General features: G+C 45.8%; 1 protein-coding gene across 6 annotated transcripts in view; it reads left to right on the top strand.

Annotated features, from left to right (window-relative positions):
* DOCK8 (dedicator of cytokinesis 8) overlaps positions 1-20,536 on the top strand; it is a 226,997-nt gene that overhangs the window by 103,465 nt on the left and 102,996 nt on the right. For all 6 annotated transcript variants that reach the window (XM_019463659.2, XM_019463658.2, XM_019463660.2 and 3 more), the window contains 3 exons: positions 1,926-2,062; positions 5,154-5,247; positions 5,993-6,155. In XM_019463659.2, coding sequence (XP_019319204.1) covers positions 1,926-2,062; positions 5,154-5,247; positions 5,993-6,155 — 394 coding nt within the window. The remainder of the gene's footprint in view (positions 1-1,925; positions 2,063-5,153; positions 5,248-5,992; positions 6,156-20,536) is intronic.

Genomic DNA, 20,536 nt, shown 5'->3' with positions numbered 1-20,536 from the left:
AACTGTCTACAGTGGGTTCAACAATGCCACCGTGGTTGGCTCGTCAGCGTAAGAAAAGCTACACTCAGATAGGGCTTCTGAAAGCAAAACTCAGGTTTCTCAGTAAAATTTCCAGTCCCTTCAAGTTTGGTGGTGGTGTCTTTTTTTGTTTTGGGTTGGTTTTGCCACGTGCAGTGAAAAAGATGCCAAGAGAATATTTAGTGACTGTTCCAATTTTTTTTACCCTACTTCTCCTTTTCATTGCCTCACCCTTGGTCTGAGTCATTAATTTCCTGAACGGGTTGGCTATGGAAATGTTCAAGAGGGTTCAGAGTTTTCAGGTCAACCCACCCCACCTGTGGGGGCGTGTCTGTTGTCCTCAGTGTCTGTGTGTCCAGCAAATATTTAAGGCTGTGCACTTTTCTCCTGCATTCCTAAGCCCTGACATTTCTGAAATGCTGCCTGTAACGGGGGACTGGAGGAAAAGGCACTTTGTTATTGCTGCCGCTGTTCTGGATTATTGTTGCGTAACTGCCAGTCAGAACTGCTGGGTTATTTCTGATTTACCAATAGCAAACCTCACTTTAGTGAATCCTGACCTTCACACCACGGGGTGTGTGTGTGTGTGTGTGTGTGTGTGTGTGTGTGTGTGTGTGTGTTTAATGCCAACTTCTATGTAGATCCAGGTAGCCTTACCTGAAAGAGTTATGCATAGACTTTAGAGGGCACCGTGAAGTAGGTGATTCAGGCATAGGGTTTGCTGAGTCCTCAGTAATCTCCAGGTCAAGGATAAATTAACCTAACGTCAGAGGCTGCTTCCTAAGAAGTAATTGGGAGGTGCGGTGTATTATACCGGGGCAGTGTGGCGAATGCAGGCGGGCAGTGGAGGCACGAAGCGCCTCACAGCATCACAGCAAGAATTAAGGGTACGAGAATATTCAAAGAGGGGGTGTGGCAACATTAGCGTTCCCAACAATTTGACCATTCACAACAGAACCCCTTAATTTTGCAGTACAGAAGCAACAAGATCCCCCTAAATCACAAACAGGGGTAACACATAACTAGGCAGAGTACCAGGGTCCGAGCCAAGGTGTGGGCGTGACTCAGGGTTCTACTCCCTGTTAGACGGGTCAGCCGGGGAGCCCGGCTCCACTGCCCGGGGCTCACAGGGAGTGCGGAAGAAAGCCCAGATTCAGAACGTACACGGGCCAACCCTAGCATGTTTGGGTCACAGTCCCAAATGAATTCAGGGGCATTCGAGTACATGGCTCTCCCAACGGAGGGCGAGTGCAAAAATAAAACAAAAGCAAACACTGTTGGCTCAATAACGCTCATCTGCAGACCCAGCTCTGGCTGCAGTTTGGCCCTTGCAGGGAGGCCGACCCTGATCTCCACGTGGGAGGGGACCGCGGCTGCTCGTGGCTTCTCCACTCAGGTCACAGGAGGACTAGGGACCCCAACCGGGGGACTGAGAAAAGTAAGGCCAGTGGAGGGAAATTTTCATTCAAAACAACAATGGTCATGTTCGGTGTTCTGGCATAGTGACTTTGAACATCTCTTTTATGTACATTGAGACTAAGGTAACATTGTACGTCAACTACACTTCAATAATACCTTCTTGGGGTGCCTGAGTGACTCAGTCGGTTAAGCGTCCAACTCTGGCTCAGGTCATGATCTCGTGGTTCATGAGTTCAAGCCCCGTGTCAGGCTCTATGCTGACAGCTCAGAGCTTGGAGCCTGCTTCTGCTTCTGTGTCTCCCTCTCTCGCTGCCCCTCCCCTCCCCCTCCCCTGCATTCTGTCTCTCTCTCTCAAAAACAAATAAACATTAAAAAAAATTTTTTAAATACATTCTTAAAAACCTATCTTTTACATGATAAAATTAATGACTTCTGTGTATTCAAACACAAAGGCATATGCTTTCGAATGATGATTGTTTTCCTTACAGGGAGAAGTTCTGTGGGGGAGCGGAGAACTTTGTCCCAATCTAGAAGGCTTTCTGAAAGAGCCCTCTCCTTGGAGGAAAATGGGGTCGGATCCAACTTCAAGGCCACCCCCATGACCATTAACAGCTTTTTCAAGCAGGTATCTCTTCACGTGACAGTGTGTCTGGATTTCTCCCCACGACGGCCTGGGTGTTGGAGCCCAAAGGGGGAGGTGTACGTAATGATTAGGGGAGCATGTTAGTTAACCTCGTCAAACCTCAGTTTCGTTACCTGCAGAACAGGAAGGGCGGTGCTTGTTTCTTGGGGCAGTTGGGAGTGTTCGATGACACGAGGTGTGTAAAGCTCTTCACACGGTGACCGGGATACAGCAAGTGTTGGCTCATTTGATTGACGGAAGGATTCATTCCCACTAATGCAAACTCTCCTATTTGAATTCTCATGGTCAGTTCATCTATGAGGCTATGAAAACTCTCTGGTGGAAACATCCCTTTCCCCCTTGGTCTTGGGGTTTCCTGGCCCAGCTCTTGTCCCTCTCACTCCTGTTCCATGCACAGGCTTTCCACGTTTCTGCCATATTTGTTTGCTCATAGAGGGGTGACCATTGCAGATAGTGCTTTTTATTAGCTCAATAGACATTGAGGTCATGTAAAAACCACAGGATCTCTTAGAGTAATCAACTTCATAGAGACAGAAAGTAGAACGACGGCTGCCAGAAGCTGGAGGAGGAGAGGAATGGAGAGTTGTTGTTTAATAGACACAGAAACCTTCGGTTTTGGAAGATGAAGGAATTCTGGAGATTGGTTGCCCAACACCGTAAATGTACTAACGCTAATAACTGTCCACCAAAAAATGGTCAAGATGGTAAGGTTCATATTATGTGCATTTGTTTCTGTTTGGGATATCCCCCTTCCCATTGTGTTGCTTTGGTTGGGGTGGGGGCCAGAGTATCTAACTGACATTTCTCATCTGTACCTGGGAATAAGACCCACCTGCCTACTTTCCCGAGCCTTTGGATTAGAGCTCTTGCCCTTGAATCCTTGAATCCTTAGCAGAATACCTGTCTCATGTAGGCACCTGGAGAGTAGTATCGACACTTAGTCTTCTTAATCAAGACACATGTGAAGAAAATGAAGATAGGAAGAAGATGAAAAGATGCTTTCTCTATCTTCAAATCTTTGGAGAAGGAAGGAACCTTACTCTGTATTGTTCCAGAGAATAAGGCACGCATGAGTGGATTTAAGTTACTGGGAGAGAAACCTTTGGCCTGGATTTCTAATGGTCACACAGACTTCCTAAGAAGGTAGTAGAAGGATTGTTGAGAGGCTGGGAACAATAGGTCGGGAGTAGTAGAGAAGGAATTTTTTTCCCCCCTTGTAAAAGGTGTCTTTATTTTATTACACTCCACTTTCATTCAGTCATCTGATCTAATTGCAGATTTATGATCAGTCTTTTGTTTCTTGTCCATGAAATGTCCCTAGAAGGAATTTTTTTAATGTTTATTTTTGAGAGAGAGAGAGAGAGAAAGAGAGAGAGAGAGGATGAGGGGGCGGGGAGGAGCAGAGAGAGAGAGGGAGACACAGAATCGGAAGCAGTCTCCATGCTCTGAGCTGGCAGCACAGAGCCTGATGCGGAGTTCGAACTCACGAACCATGAGATCATGACCTGAGCTGAAGTCAGACGCTGAATGAACTAGCCATCCAGGCTCCCCAGAAGCAAATTTTTAATTGCCTGTCTTAGCCTGTGACAGACCAAATGGACAAATCAGTCTGCAGAATGGCATCATTTATCCAACACTACACCCAGAAGCACTCTTCTGAGCCCTGTTAATATTAAGTATAGTCCTGTATTCCTCCCAAGTAATCCTTTGAGGTAGGATCTATTATTATCCCATTTTACCAACAAAGAAACAAGCCCAGAGAATGCAAAGTCAGGGTATAAAAGAACCAAATAAGGTAATTGATAAGGCATATCAAATTGAAGTGCTTAAATCTCTACCCTGATAACAATGAATGCACCTTCTTTTAAACTTTGCACAGAGCTTTATTTTATTATTTATTTATTTTTTTCATGGTAAGTGCACTCCTTAATCCCCATCACCTACTTCACCCCTCCTCCCACCCCCCTCCCCTCTGGTAACCATCAGTTTGTTCTTTAGAGTTAAGAGTTTATGTCTTGGTTTTCTTCTCTCTTTTTTCCCCCTGTTTTCATTTGTTTCATTTCTTAAATTCCATGTGAATTAAATTGTGTGATATTTCTCTTTCTCTGACTGACTTTGCTTAGCATTATTCTCTCTGACTCCATCCATGTTGTTGCAAATGGCAAGATTTCATTGTGTTTCATGGCTGAGTAATATTCCATTGTATATATATATACCACATCTTCTTTATCCATTCATCTTTTGACCCACATCTTTTGATGTGCATTTCCCTGATGATGAGTGATGTTGAGCATCTTTTCATGTGTCTGTTGGCCATCTGGATGTCTTCTTCAGAGAAATGTCTGTTCATGTCTTCTGCCCATTTTTAAACTGGGTTATTTGTTTCTTGGGTATTGAGTTGTGTCAGTTCTTTATATATTTTGGATACTAACCCTTTATCAGATATGTCATTTGGAAAGATCTTCTCCCATTCAGTATAACTTGCCTTATAGTTTTGTTGATTGTTTCCTTCATTGTACAGAAGCTTTTTATTTTAATATAGTCCTAAGGGTTTGCTTTTATTTCCATAGCCTCAGGAAACATTACCTAGAAAAATGTTGCTATGGCCAGTGTCAGTGAAATTACTACCTGTGCTTTCTTCGGGGATTTTTATGGTTTCAAGTCTCACATTTAGGTCTTTAATTTTAGTTTGCTTTTGTGTATGGTGTAAGAAAGTGGTCCAGTTTCATTCTTTTGCATTTAGCTGTCCAGTTTTCCCAGCACCATTTGTTGAAGGGACTGTCTCTTTCCCATTGTATATTCATTCCTCCTTTGTTGAAGATGTATTGACCATAGAATTGTGGGTTTATTTCTGGGTTTTCTGGGTTTCCATTCTATTCCATTGCTATATGGGTCTGAGAAGGAATATTTAACAAGAGGTTGAACTAAATTATTTCAGCATTGGCTGCAGCCCTAGTTTCTATGAAAAGTGTGTTAGAATAAAACTTAAAGATCAAAATCTTCCTGGAAATCATTGGCCCCTACCCAGGAGCCCATGGTGCATTCTTGCTAACCCTAACTTCTCTTTTTGCAGGAGGGGGATCGCCTTAGTGATGAAGACTTATTCAAGTTTTTGGCTGACTACAAAAGATCTTCCTCCTTACAGAGAAGAGTCAAGTCAATTCCAGGTATGGATGGCTTGTCTTTTCCTCTCTAGCTTTGCCAAAGCCATTTATGAGTAGACACATTATTTGTCTGATGCTACAGTTTATAAAATAATGTTTGCTAAATGAGATGTGGGATTTTGCCATAGGAGTTCAGAGTCTGACTTGGTCTACTTTTTTTGAAAATCTGTTTCTATTTCTATTTCTGTTTCTACTTCTCTTTCTATTTCTATTTTTACTTCTATTTCAGGAACATCATGCTGTAGATCTGGTGTCTCGGATAATCAGATAATTGAACAGAGGAGCCTCTTTATCAAATAAAATATTGTACGGAACTTGTAGTTTAAAAAGAAAAGTGAAAGTGAGCTGCCTTGGTAGAAGATGAGAGCATCTTCCTTATTAGCAATTTGATAGTTCCTGAGGCACTTCTGCAGCACCCTCGGGTACCAGGGAACCCAGTTTGAAAACCACCAGTAGTCACGTGTGTGTGTGCTACTATAGTGTGGTAGCTTTGAAAGGAAGTTTAAAGATCCATTTCTACTCCTTGTACAATTTCTTGCTTTTTAATTTCTAGAAACTGAATCTCAAAAGTGGTCATCGCATGATCTTTCTCCAACTATCAGAAATTAGCTGAGAATTCCAAAATTCTTACACTCCCACAACTTATCCCTTTTTTTTTTCATAAAAGAAATATAGTATAACGGTCTTTCTTGACTCCCGTGGAACATGACAGCGTCTTGACTGAAACAGTTCTGTTTTCCCTCTGTAGGCTTGCTCAGACTGGAAATTTCTCCAGCTCCAGAGATCATCAACTGCTGTCTGACTCCTGAAATGCTGCCAGTGAAACCTTTTCCTGAAAACCGGACGCGTCCTCACAAAGAGATTTTGGAATTTCCAATCCGGGAAGTCTATGTCCCCCATACTGTGTACAGGTAAGAAACTAAGGCTCGTGGAAAACCTTGGAACCCACATGTAGAGTTTTGTTTGGAGAATGCTCTCATTATCCTTCAACTGATCTCCTCAACTTCCTTAAGTTTGGGAGAAAATGAAATAGGATGCTTACATAACTATGGATAATTGTTAGATCAGTTTCTAAAAATGGTTTATCTAATTTTATTTAACAGTGTGTTACATCATAGTTGGAATTTGGGATTACAGTGGACATATTCCTTCCAGAAAGGAAATAATCCTGCTAGTCATTACCTTGGTATTTTATACATACAGAAGGACATATTAGGGAGACCAGTGTGACCAAAAATGTTCTCATTGTCTGAAAGAAAGCTTTTTAGCTCAAGACCAGCTCTGTCCGGTAACGTTTATAGCAGTGATAGAAATCTTCATTACGTGTGCTCCCCAATACAATAGCCACTAACCACATGTGGCTGTTCAGCATTTGAATTGGGGTGCGTGCAATGGAAGAATTGAAATTTTGATTTTATTTAACTTTATTAATTTCACTTTAAGTTCAAATGGTTGCACGTGGCTGATGGCTACCATACTGGACGTCACGGAACTAGACGGTAAAAACCTAACAAGTTAGGCTGCCTCGGTTTCTTAGAGTGCCTTCTTGGGGGGCTGGGGCGGGGAAGCTTGTCAACACACGTCTTCCAAAGCCATTGCTGCTCATATCTATTAGTTTTTATCTTGAGAAAAAAACTTAAATGCAGGGAAAAATGTTGTAACAGGTGCCTTTCCTCTACCGTCTAGAAATGACATTTGTTGTTTCTTGTATCTTATACACATACACGTGTACATTCTTACTGGTTATATTGAAGCCTCCTTTATCCCCAGCCTCAAGTCCCAGACTTCTACCTTGCCTCCCAAATGCCATTGTTAACCATGAACTTGGATGGGTTCTTTCCTCTATTTTCTCTGGTTTGAGACACACACCCATATACATACATGTATCTGTGAACACCGAATGATGTTATTCTTATATTCATTTTAAATGTACCTAAATAGCTTTATACTCTACGTTACCCTGTACTTTTATACAGCAGTATGAGTTTTCTTCTCTCTTATTGTGAATTCATGAATTTTATTGATGTGGTGGGTTGCACTCCATTACAGTCATTATCCTGTATAGTTACTCAGTTTGTCACACATATCACCAAGGGGAAGTCCTTAACAGCTTGTGTTTTAGAAATATTAATATAGATTCATATAACATTTATTTTTTAACGTCTATTGATTTTGAGAGCGTGTGCATGCACCTGCATGAGTGGGGAAGGGGCAGAGAGAGAATTAGAGACAGAATCCCAAGCAGGTTTTATATTGTCAGTGCAGAGCCCCATGTGGGGCTCGATCCCATGAACTGAGAGATCATGACCTGAGCTGAAATCAGGAATCAGAAGCTTAACCGACTGAGCCACCCAGGTGCCCCTATGTAGCATTTAGTCATTCTTTTTAACTGCTGTATAGTATTCCTTTGTGTGAAGATGCCATATTTTACTTATCCATTTCCTGTTTTTCTATTAATAGATATTTCTGGGGTTTTATTTTCCAATTTGGGGCTCTTACAAACCCTATGCAAGGTGAAAATTTTTGCATTTGTCTCTCTGTGCACATGTGTGAAAGTGTCCCTAAGCAACATCCCTTAAAGTGAAATTACTGGGTCGCCAGTGATACACATTTTCAGCTTTTTTCATACTGCCCCTTGTTTCCAAAACTGTACCAGCACGCAATCCTTCCAGCAGGACAAGTGAGCTGATTCCCCAGACCCTCATGCATATTTGCCAGTGTGACGTGTATGTATGTGGGACTGAAACGCAAAGAATTTCAAAACTCACCCAATTCCCACCCCCACCCTCACATTTCTCGATGTGCAAAATTGAGACCCAGAGAAGGTGAGTGATTCATTGAGGCCGAAAATCACAGAAAGAAATATAAACAAGCATCCGCTCAGTTTGAAATGAGTCTCTTCATGGGGTGCCTAGTGGCTTAGTCGGTTAAGCATCCGACTTCAGCTCAGGTCATGATCTCACGGTTCGTGAGTTCGAGCCCCGCATCAGGCTCTGTGCTGACAGCTCAGAGCCTGGAGCCTGCCTCCAATTCTGTGTCTCCCCCTCTCTCTGCCCCTCCCCTGCTCACTCTCTGTCTCTCAAAAATGAATAAACATGAAAAAATAAATGAGCCTCTTCCTTTCAGTACCGGTGAGGTCCACGTGGTCATTTCCCTACTTCATCCTTTCTAAAGCAGCTCTCCGTGGTCTTTTCTCATTCCCTAAATACAAACCCAGCCCCAGTCCCTCTCCTTAGATAAGTATTTCTGGGATGGTGGTTTCAGCTCCCCACTCCCTAGGGGGAGATGAAGGCATGAAAATGTTTGCTTGTGGAGACTGTGTTTGTATCTTTTTAGAAACTTTATCCTACCTTTGGAAAAGGAAGCGCTTGTGGCGGAATAAACTTGCATCAAATGAATTCTTAGTCAGCTTGTCCTCAGCACTTAATCACCCATGGAGGCATTTACAACTCTTTCTACTCCTTGCTGCAAACATGCTGCCTTAATGACATCACAGCAGGACTCAGAATGCATTAGTGCACCTGATGATTCAAGGGATGGAGGGGTACTAACCAGGACAAGTCCGGACAGATTTCTCTGAACCCGACTTGGCATCAGGAGAAACAGACCCGCAGGTGCCCAGTGAAGGCTCGCCAAGGCCAGCCCATTAGAAACCAGGTCTCTCGTTTTCCTTCAACGCCTTCTCTTGGCTCCTAGGCCACCATACTTTCTAGCTTGTCTGAGGAAGGAGCGTTACAGTGAACTTGGCTCAGAACCTCTTAGTGGGGAAACATCAAGGAATTTGGAGAGCTTCTTGTCCAAATCTTTAGAGTGGTTTCAGTTAGGTTGGTCTTAGCAGCAACCCAGCCCTGGACGAATCTTCTCCCTTCCTGTATCTCCCTCCCATTTCACAAAATAGAAATGGAAGCCTCGCGTTAGGTCTCAACTGCGGGTCAGATCAGTGAGCGGACTGTTGGCCTTGGCTGACCCACTCTTCTCATTTCTGTCAAAATCCGCACCCCCCCACCCCACCCCCGCCTTTTGTTGCTTCTCATCTCCTTATACCTCAGGAAACTCACAACCTTGTGGCTTTTCTATCCCCTTCCCCTCTGGTCAAAGTGTCCCTAAGCAAGGATCTCTAAACCTATTTACAGTACGGGATCAACAGTGGGTTTGTCCTAAAGCCTTATCTCTCCTGAGAGTCTTATCATGTAACAGGGACAGCAGTTTGTCTTTCTTTTCGAAAAGTTTTCCTTTGATTTAGTGGGATTCTGGATACCATCCTAAGGGTTTGGCATTGGGGAACTCGCCCTGTTGACACTGCTGTTTCCAGGTCTCTGATCCTGGTCACGGCTGCATCCATCTACCAAAATCAAACAAATGAAGATTAAAATGTCCAGGGCCGGTAAATTCAGGCATAATGCTTTGTTTTACGGAGGGTTGACCTCATGAATTTGAAATGATGGCTTCGCTTGTCAAAGTTCGATCTACCTGGAACTTGGGGAGAGTGCGTCTTGTGGGTCAGGCAGGGAATGCCCGAAGGTATCACATCCAGCATTTGAATTTCAAATTTGTGTAGTTTTCACCTAAACTGCAGAGCTCCCGTGGCGGAGGGAACTATTACGTGGATCTAATGACAGATGGAAATTTCCTGGCCTTGAATGCGAGTGGTGGCCAGAGTCACACATATTACAGGACTGTAATATGGGTGAGGCTTCTAGTGAACACCGTGTGAGTAGAATTCAGTAGAACTTATTTTTTTTACCTGTCTTAAAGGAGCATCTGCCATGGAGCCTCAAACAGAATCGGTTTAGGATAGGCTGAAACTGACTTCCTGTCCTTAGTCCCCTTCCCCATCCTTCCTACCCCCTCGTTCAGGGTCACCACCTCGTGCCACAGTCTGTTCTCTGTGAATGCCACCGTGGTGCCTCTGCCTTATTCAGATTGGTTTTTTTTTTTCAACGTTTTTTTTTTTTTTTTGGGACAGAGAGAGACAGAGCATGAACGGGGGAGGGGCAGAGAGAGAGGGAGACACAGAATCGGAAACAGGCTCCAGGCTCCGAGCCATCAGCCCAGAGCCTGACGCGGGGCTCGAACTCACGCACCGCGAGATCGTGACCTGGCTGAAGTCGGACGCTTAACCGACTGCGCCACCCAGGCGCCCCTATTCAGATTGTTTTAAGGAGGAATCTGCATGAACTGTAGGATCACTACCCTGGGCTCCAGCAATATCCCCCTGAGCCAAAGCGGGTCGGTCACGTGTAAAATAAACATTCTAAGGGAGGAGGTGAACTTGGAGCCAGAAGTGCTATTGCCAGGAGCGGCCGGTGTCTTCCAGACCAGGGGCCTTGGCCCCCTGCGGGCCCCGTGCTCAGGTACAGGCGTGGAGGCTTGTCCCGCAAACCTCGTTCCCTGCCACAGACCCAGGCCGGGCCCTTTGCAGAGTCACCAGCAGGACAGTGATGATTGTGAAGAACATCGGGGAAAATGAGGTTGGTAAACAGGATTATCCAAATCTGAGTTTGGCACCCCTTTCTCCACGGCCAGATGAAGAGAGCACCAGTTGTTAGGCCAGAAACATGTTTGAGCCCACTCCTGGCTCATTTCCCAGGGACGCCCAGCAGCTGGTAACGGGGACACCAGCTGCTGCCTTCCGGTGGGGGCACGGGGGGAGGGGGAGCAGGGCTGTCGCTAAGGCCCAGCGCGACCTTTCAGGACGTCTCCTTCTGCAGCCGCCACGGGGGTGTGTGCGGAGATCACAGGTGCTGAGGTTGTAATGAGCTTGTTAATCTCCTCGCCGTCCCTTTAGCTGGTGATTATATCAGAGAAAGCCACATAAAGTGCGTTTTCATCTCTTAGCCCGGCCCCCAGAAGCCTCTGAGGTCTTTTCATCCAATTAGCTGACTTGCGGCGGACGACCGTGCTTGCCGAGAACAAGTGTATCAGTTAGAACATGATTTCTTTGACGGATAATGAGCTGTTTGCAGGCCTCCTCCTATTTAGCTGAATGTTCTCAGACCGGCCGTCTGCATTCCCAAGGTTCGCCTGATGTCTGGTTGAACAGGGAGGTGCCTCCCATATCACAGGGAGGGGGTCTGAAAACGACTGGCAGACATGTGATGCACAGAGATACAAAGAAGGGCGTAGCAGAAATGTGGGAGTGGATCCTGCATGGGTGTCTGGAAGGTAAAATGGAGCGAATACGATTTATAAGGAAAGGAATGAACCAGAAGTAATTCTGGATGAGATGGTCAGGAAGGAGCTGGGCCATGGTGAGTGGACGGTGTCCTTGAGAGAGACTTTGATTTGGTCCAGGGAAGGGGACTCCCAATCTGAGCTCAGCCGGCCGTACGTCCGGACCGGACGTTTTCAGTACTGTGTCCTGAGGCTGGGGGTGTCTCAGGGTCCACTGCGGGGAATTATTCTATGTGCTACCAAAGCAAGCACAGCGGGAAATTAATAACACAGTACCGGGGGTGCCTGGGTGGTTCGGTGGGTTAAGCATCCGACTTCAGCTCAGGTCATGATCTCGTGACTCATGAGTTCGAGCCCCGCGTCGGGCTCTGTGCTGACAGCTCGGAGCCTGGAGCCTGCTTTGGATTCTGTGTCTCCCTCTCTCTCTGCCCCTACCTTGCTCACACTCTGTCTCTCTCAAAAATAAATATTTAAAAAATTTAAAACAAAAAAAAAAACAAGTGCAAATGCCCAGCCCCCACTGGGAGACCCCCTGGAGAGGACCAGGCAACTCCATCCACCTGACTTGGGAAGCAATCCCAACATACCCTGGGGTATCAGGTGAGGTGAATTTGGCAAAGAGAAAGTCCTGGTTTATCAAGACGCTGCAACACAGCGGGAAACCTCTCCACACGGGGACAGTATTTTTACAGCATAGCCCGGATGCTGCCAGCACTCCAGCATTCCTGCTAATGAATAATTGGTGGTTTCTGATGTGATTGGCCCTGGTGTAAATCATTATCAAACAATACCTTCCTTAAATAACTGTCGAAATGACAACTCCCCGTTCTTACTTAAAACAAACTTCTATAACTTTTCACACCTGTGCAAGCCTGTTTATTGGCTAAATTCCTGCTTGTCACCCTTTCAAGGGATCTTTAAAGAACTCTAGCAGAGTTCTTTAGCCTGAAAACCCAGTCCTTGGTTTTTACTAGTCTTAGCAAGCAGTTGCTTGTGGAATATGGGGTTTATTATAAACTAGCATTTCATTTGGAACAATAGTACCACACAGGCAAAAAGCAAAGTGAATTCCTGGTGCCTGAATTGTCCAGATACTTAAGTCCCCGCGCTTGACTTTGCTGTGGCAAGTTGGTCTGAAGAGTAAATTGGGAACACAGTCTCACCTTCCCGATGCCTTGCTCCAAAACTCGGGTGTCCTCCTTCTTTATGGAATGAAAATCAGGAGGGAGCCAGTTAGCTAAGATGGCTTACCAAGTGCAAGTTTTGCAAAGCCAGCCTGCCACCACAACATTCAGCCACTTGAGGGCACAATTTGCTCACTTTCTAGGTGTAGACACACCTAGTTATTTTTTTCCATTTCAAAGCAGATGGAGTCTTGATTTATTAAAGGAAAACACAGCTTTTTTTGTTTTTTTTTTTTGGCTCTTGAAGCACAGGACCAAGAAAAACTGGAAAGTATCCCCATGTCCCGGAAGATGGCTATTGTGATTTTTTGCAGGGACAAGTATTCTAACCTGTCAACATCTGCCTTCTTTCCTTAGTCATGACCTTAGAAATCTGGCACGTTCCGAATCACTATGTTGTGCATCTAAAACTTAGGTAACGTCATGTGTCCACTCTACTCAGAAAAAATTCTTTTCAAGAAAGGACGTGAGTGAGACAGTAATGAACTAGTGTCACAGAGGGTTCTGTGTTCGGAAATGTCACTGATGCCACATGTCACAGCCCCACATTTGTCTCTGGTTTATACTCATTCCTTTTGTGTCCACTAAGTGTTAGTGTGAGCGTCCTACTGAAAGGTCCCGTTCCGTGCACTGAACGATGGTGAAAGTCATTTTTCCTTTGGATCCTTCACACAGCGCTCGGCAGACAGGCTGGTGCAGCGTCCTGTTTGGACACAGACGGGCAGCGTAAGGTGGATGGGGCAGAAGCATCAGGGAGATGGTAACGAAAGTGAGACCCATCTGGGCCCACGTTTGATGATGATGATGATGATGGTGATGTTGAGCAGTCGGCCCAGATTAGAAGGAGCCTCCTAAAATTCGAGAAGCCTGGTTTCTTTGATTTCTAGACTCTTATTTCTTTTATTATTATTTTCACATGCGTTCTTTGAAGTGGCTTGTCCTCTGATGACATATCCTTCAGAGAATTGTTCCCTCTTACTTCCTGCATCGTGCAGGGGGACCGTGCAGGGGGAAACATCTTCTCTCCTCTATAGCTTTTTCACCCTCAGTTCTGACTTTGTTGTGTACTTGATACATGATCTAAAGGTACAGGTTCATCCACTCTCCGCCAGACATGTTTGGCCATCTCTAAAGCAGAGGTATTTAAAAAAAAAAATTACTTATGTTTATTTATTTTTGAGAGAGAGAGACAGAGTGTGAACGGGGGAGGGGCAGAGAGAGAGGGAGACACAGAATCTGAAGCAGGCTCCAGGCTCCGAGCTGTCAGCACAGAGCCCGACACAGGGCTTGAACTCACGAATGGTGAAATCATGATCTGAGCCAAAGGCAGCCGCTTAACCTGATTGAGCCACCCCGGGACCCCTAAAGCAGAGGTGTTTTAACAACCCTCCATAATAATGGACGTCCTGTGCTTTCTGGGCCTCAGACCTCACCCTTGGCCTTTCTCAGCAGAAGTCACAATGCCCTGAGGCCAAATATTAGACGCTGTGTTAGGGTCTTCCCAGGGGACAATGTGGGTACCGGTTGGGACAAGGCTGGCTAGCCCCATAACACAAAGTGAAATATATTTTATTTCAAATTTTACTGATTTAGATTCAGCTATTTACTGATAGGTAAGCAGGGAAGGACTGAGTGTTCCAGTGTAATGTAATTTTTGAAAATTATACAGTCAGATTTCTTGGATATTTGCCACTAAAAAAATGAATTTCACATACCCACCAACCTAAATACCAAAAAGGTGATAAAACCAAAAATGTGCCCGTTCCACCTCATTTGTTTTATGTTCTTTGTTTGACAACCTTCAGGAGGTAAACTGGGATCCATGCAGCTGTGTAGAAATAGCCATCTTATAGTTCACTAAGGATGACAGTCGAGGAATTCCACTTCCTGGCTCATTTGAATGGTTTTAAAGAGATTTCCATGCCTCAGGCTAAAAATCAGACATTTAGCAATAAGAACATCTCAAAGCTCATGTCTCAGCTTTTCCTAGAGTTTCTGTTTTTCTTTTTAATTACTTATTTATTTTTAGGGGAGAGGGGCAGAGAGATAGGGACAGGTAATCCCAAGAAGGCTCTACGTAGACAGATCCCAGGAACCATGAGATCGTGACTTGAGCCGAAAGGAAGAGCCAGTGGCTTAACCTGCTGAGCCGCCCAGGTGCCCAAGCTTCAGGTTTTAAAACCTTCACACCTGTGCTTCCTTTTGGCCCTGGCCACTTTCTTCTTGAGGGTGACATGGGTGGTGTTTTCTCTCTCATCAGGGTCCCAAGACCAGTGCAACAGCCTTTCTGAGATCCCTTCTTGGGTCCAAAGACAGGAAGCAGACCAGCTGTGGCTAGATTTACATCGCTGCCATGTCGGGCTGCCAGTTCACACCCCCTAGGGTCACACACACACACACACACACACTCTATACTCCATTTCACCTTTGAGAAAATTGAGAAAGAGACAAACCAAAAAACCTTGGCTACTCCCACGCTCAGAGTTCTGTTCTCTCTTGTCCCCATGCATCACCAGCCTTTACATATCCCGGTTGCAAAACTTTTTACTTCACCATCGTTGAGCCGCATGCTGCCAAAGGACACATCACCCAGGACACTTGGGTGCTGCTGTAATTCTCCCGTAACATCAGTGAGATGTGCCTAGTGAGGAGAGGAAGAGGGAAGGGAGGTGAGATCCGTTCTCCTGGGATGGACTTTCTCCCGCTGTCCTCACCAGCCAACCCACGCGTGGCGGAGTGGACTGACCAATGGCTCCTTTTGCTTTTGTAAAGAACAAACATCAAATTAGTGGTCTGTCCTGGCTTTGTGAAAAAGCAAACCGAGAACACTTAGGCTCCCCAGGCCCCCTTCCAGCCAATATTTTGACACCGGTAAAACTTCGTTGAGACCAAACCTGAGGAGCAACTTTCATGGGGACAAATGGGAGGAAGTGTCTTTACCAAACAGGACCATTCAGCCTGAAGGGAGGCTTCTGTGGTGCCAAGGAAAAGTACCCATGATCACAGTCAAGAGACTCTCGGTTTTCTCATCTGTAAAATGGGATACCTCTGGGATACTTGGGGAGATGAATAGAGACTTTACGCATGAACGTGCTTTGTGAAATGTAAACCGCTCTACAATACCCCTCTTAATTGTTTTACTTGTGTTAAGTGTTTGCGTTTAACCTGATCGTTAACTCCTTGAGGGTAGTACGTTGCTCCCTGATTCAGGACCTAATGCTGTTTATGCAAGTGGTGGAACCCGCTCGCTCCCTAAATGCTCTTGGTACTGGCATGTAGGAGGGGTAGAGGCAGACTGGTTTTTAGCTGATTCGCCGGTATTTTGCTCTGGTGGCAGGTTGGTGGCATCTGGGAGCCAGCTGCGTCCCTCATGTCTCTAGCGCCCCGATTATCTCCTCTGCAAGGTACTGGTACAGCCAGGGTGACTTCCCCAGCTTGCCTTGTGGGGTCTGTCTCTGAGATTCAACTCCAAGCAGGTGCCCGGGGAAGGTGTGACTCTCGTGGGAAGGTTTTGATGTGATCTCCTCATTGGGGATTGGGTTGGACCTACCACTTGGATTGGAAGACATCAGTCTTCCCATAGTCTTGTTTCAGAAGGTTAGCCCTGGTCTTGTGAAGGTCAGGAGAGCAGACAGTTGATGACTAACTTTGATACTATTACGGCTGGAAAAGAGGCCCTATTTCTTTCGTACCCCTGGAGGGGCTCCTTTCTCACCAATCATCGAAAATGAAAGATCGTCTGCAATTCTTTTAAATGCCGTGAAGCTGGCATTGAAACCGCCCATTGGTAACTCACGTAAAATTTTTTTATATTCCCATTGTTTTCTTCACGGTTTTTCTTCCCTGGTCCTGGAATTCAGGCCAGGCCGTATTTGACGAGTTAGATTCTGTGTGGATGACGTAGCAGACTCTGAGTTTTTAGGATTTACTCAGCAGGCAGGGCCACGTTCAGCGAATGGCATTGACAGAGTGGAATAGAGGGGGGGGGCTTGTGAAGAGTGGAAAGTTTCCCTCGTGATGTCCAGGGTCTGTTGACGCATCAGGACGGGATGGTGGGCCCGCTGTCTGGTAAAGATATTCCAACCAAAGTTCCCGGCCAGTTCGCTAGCGATAGTGAGTGTCAGGCGAACCCTTTCTTTTTGCACGGTACCCATGTAGAGCTTTCCCTGTGAGGATCAGGAACTTGCCAGAAATTTAGCAGTTACCTAATACGTGATTCTGTAGACATGTCAGCACCTCCCAGCAGTTTCCCTGCTTGATTCGTGGATATTGGGTGTGTGTGGCCATTTGTAGAAGGTCGTGGAGGAAGACACCTGCAGCGGGAGTGATGTTTGATGTTGCTAAGTGTGAACCCCAAGGCGGGTCCGGGGCAGAGGTGGGTGGGGGAGGCCAGACGCACAGCTCTGGAGGTGGTGCCTCCAAAGTCGTTGAGACCCCTCCGTGTCCCTCCGAGGTCGCTGATTTTTCCAGGGACTGCAGTAGCTGGTGTTGTCACAGAATCGCTGTAGTACTGAGCACAACGCCACCACGACAGATAAACGGGAGCGGGCCACCTGCTGATTTCATGAGGTCTCGAGTGTCTTCTCCCAGAGTCACATTGAAAGGAACCCAAACTCTGGCCTGGGAATCCGTGTCTCTGGCCAGCAGCCAGGGTGCTGACTCTGTGTGTCTCCAGGGCAAGGAGAGGTGCAGCCCATGACAATGACAGTTGCCCCAGCCCTCCTAGTGGTCTGGGGATGGGCACAGACCATCACACTGGTGATGAGCCTGGGGATTGAGAACTCCTCCCTACCCTCCCTTCCCACCCCTGCCTCGGAGCACCATACCTGTCCTTTGAAAAGCTTGCACACCTAGCAGAACTGGTCTCCTTTGAATGATGTTGACACGTTCATCTGGCCACTATGCTGGGGCCACCTGCCACATGCCAGGCACCGTGCTTGGTGCTGAAAGAGACCAGGAGTGACGCCTCTCTTTGGAGGCATAGCCCCGGTCTCCTAAGAGACACCGGAACCACTTACAAAAATGCCAACCCGCTGACAGCCATGCATGCAACTTTGTCCTATAGCCACCTTGAGATATTTGCAAGTTCCCCCACGTCCAAAACCCAGACAAGCCTCCTCTCTCCCAAGCACCCAAAGCAGGTGTGTGTTCATAGAGGGAGCTGGGGGGGGCGGGGCATCGGGACGATTTATGTCTTCATAGACCCCCAACTGCATTACTTTCTTCCCCCACCCAAACCAAGGGATCTGACAATATTAAAACCTATCAGAGGGTGCCTGAGAGGCTCAGTCCATTGGGTGTCCAACTTCGACTCAGGTCATGATCTCAAGGTCCGTGAGTTTGAGCCCCGCGTTGGGCTCTGTGCTGACAGCTCAGAGCCTGGAGCCTGCTTCGGATTCTCCCTCTCTCTCTGTCCGCCCCCCACTCAAGCTCTCTCTCTCTCTCTGTGTGTCTCAAAAATAAATAAACATTAAAAAAAAAAAACATCAGGAACGATGCAGCAAGCGTTTTAATGAATAGTGTTGACTTACTCACTGGCTGGGATTTTTTGTTTTCTTTTTGAATGGGTGGGGGACTAAATAAAGTCTCTGCCCCAAACCAAAGGAAAAAATAAAAAAGTCAGTTGTAGCCACAGCAGAGATTGGAAATTTTCTGGTATGTGTAGGTATTTTTGTCAGCTGGGCAGATTTGTTCTAGGAAAGTATGTGCAAAGCCTGGAAAAAATGTGCTCCTTCTGTGCTTTAAAAGAACATACAAGTTGGTTCATGTTCATCAGCCACGTGACAGTCCTGTCTGGTGGTCTCCTAAAAAATGCAGCCCGGTCCAGATTTTGCCTCAAAACAGTCTTTAAAGCCTGAATTTTAAGGCTTTTACAAAGCCAAAGATTATTGAAATGCTTGTTCTGTTTTTAGTTGGGGAAGCTTTCATTAAAAATTTGCTGTGTTAGGGAAGAAGGAAGGATGTTTGTGGTCAGTACTTCTGGGCACTCTTCTTACCTTTTACCCGACCTGTCACAGCCTGCTGAAGAGACATTAATTAATTCAGGTAATGGAATCAGAAGTAGACCCAAACAAAAATTATTGATTTATGTTTATTTATTTTTAATTTTTTAAAAATATTTATTTTTGAGAGAGAGAGAGAGACAGAGACAGCATGAGTTGGGGAGGGGCAGAGAGAGAGGGAGACACAGAATGTGAAACAGACTCCAGGCTCCAAGCTGTCAGCACAGAGCCCGTCACGGGGCTCGAACCCATGAACCGTGAGATCATGACCTGAGCCGAAATCAGATGCTCAACCAACTGGGCCACCCAGGCATCCCTGATTTATGATGTTAGTAATTCTCTAATTTTTATCCTTAGTTGGAGATTAGATTGATGCCAAAAAGGCTCTTTCAATATTAAGAACCTTATCCGATAGGTCGTCATTATATTATATTCTTTAGGCCAGGAGGATAACTCTGAGATCCAGTCAAGAGGCAGAAATTTTATAAGGTGTAAAGCAATGTTTAAAGGAATCACATGTTTGGGGCACCTGGGTGGCTCAGTCGGTTGAGCATCTGACTTTTGCTCATGTCACGATCTCACAGCTCGTGGGTTCGAGCCCCGCGTCGGGCTCTGTGCTGACAGCTCAGAGCCTGGAGCCTGCTTTGGATTCTGTGTGTGTGTCTCTCTCTCTGTCCCTAACCCACTCGCATTCTGTCTCTGTCTCTCTCAAAAATAAATAAACATTAAGAAAAAATTAAAAAAATAAATAAAGGAATCACGTGTTTAAATGTCAGCAAATACCTGACCTATGCTTTTTAAAACCATATGCAACAAACAGGGGCTCACGGGTGGCTCAGTCGGTTAAGCGTATGACTCCTGATTTCAGCTCAGGTCATGTCTCCCGGTTTGTGAGATCGAGCCCCACTTCGGGCTCTGCATTGACAGTGAGGAGCCTGCTTGGGAGTCTCTTTCTCCCTCTCGATGCCTCTGCATCCCCCCACCACCTCTCCCTCTCAAAATAAATAAAAAAACATTTTTTTAAGAAATCAACAGGCACTCCTGATCTCACAGTCCATGTGGTTTGTCCAGGTGTGGCTTAGCTGGGTGCCGCTGACTCTGGGCTCTCAAAGGCCACAGTCAAGATGGCAGCCAAGGCTGTGGTCACTCCATGAGTCAACTAGGGAAGGATTCGCTTCCACGCTTACTCGTGTGGCTGTTGACAGGATTCAGTTCCTCTTGGATTGTAAAGGCTTTAGTTCCTCGCTAGCTATTGGCAAGCGGCCTCCTTGAATATTTTACTGTGTTGGTCTTTCCATTGGGCAGCTTAACAACATGGCAATTGGCTTCCTCATAATAAGCAGGAGAGAGGCTCTGTGTGTAAGCAAGACAGAAGCCAGAGTCTTTATATGAAACTGACCTCCAAAGTGACATCCTGTGACTTCTGCTGTGTTCTCTTGGTTAGAAACAAGTCACTGGGTCCAGCCCACACTCAAGGGGAGGGTATTACGCAGGGCAAGAATACCAGGAGGCAGGGGTTCCTGGGAGCCATCTTGGAAGCTACTACCCCAGTTTGGAACCAACTACAAAAGCTGGGGTGCTCCAGTTGTGTGAATTTGAAGGAGTCTAAAGAGGTAGAAAGAGGAGTGACAGAGGGCGGAGTACCCCTGTGGATGCTGAGGACACCACTTGCCGTGGAGAATCTTCCGGTCAGCCTGGTATGTTTCCAGGACGTCTGCAATACGTCGCTCCCTAGTAGAAAAACAATCACTTCTTGACAGATCCTCAAAGGTGAGAAGAGTCTCCATGCCTGCCCCTCAGTAACCCACACTCCAAAAAACAAGTCTGCAATATAGGAAGAAAAAAAAATTTTGTTACGGGGTTTAAAACCAATAATCCCAAGTTTTCTTAGAATCGGTAGTGAGGAATACCCTGAAGCTATACATATGAGGG

The sequence above is a fragment of the Panthera pardus genome, unplaced genomic scaffold (genome assembly GCF_024362965.1).
Source record: "Panthera pardus isolate Hobbes unplaced genomic scaffold, ASM2436296v1 HiC_scaffold_20, whole genome shotgun sequence".
Classification (NCBI taxonomy): domain Eukaryota; kingdom Metazoa; phylum Chordata; class Mammalia; order Carnivora; family Felidae; genus Panthera; species Panthera pardus.
Note: the sequence above shows the minus strand (reverse complement) of the source record. Positions and strands in the feature narration are given on the sequence as shown.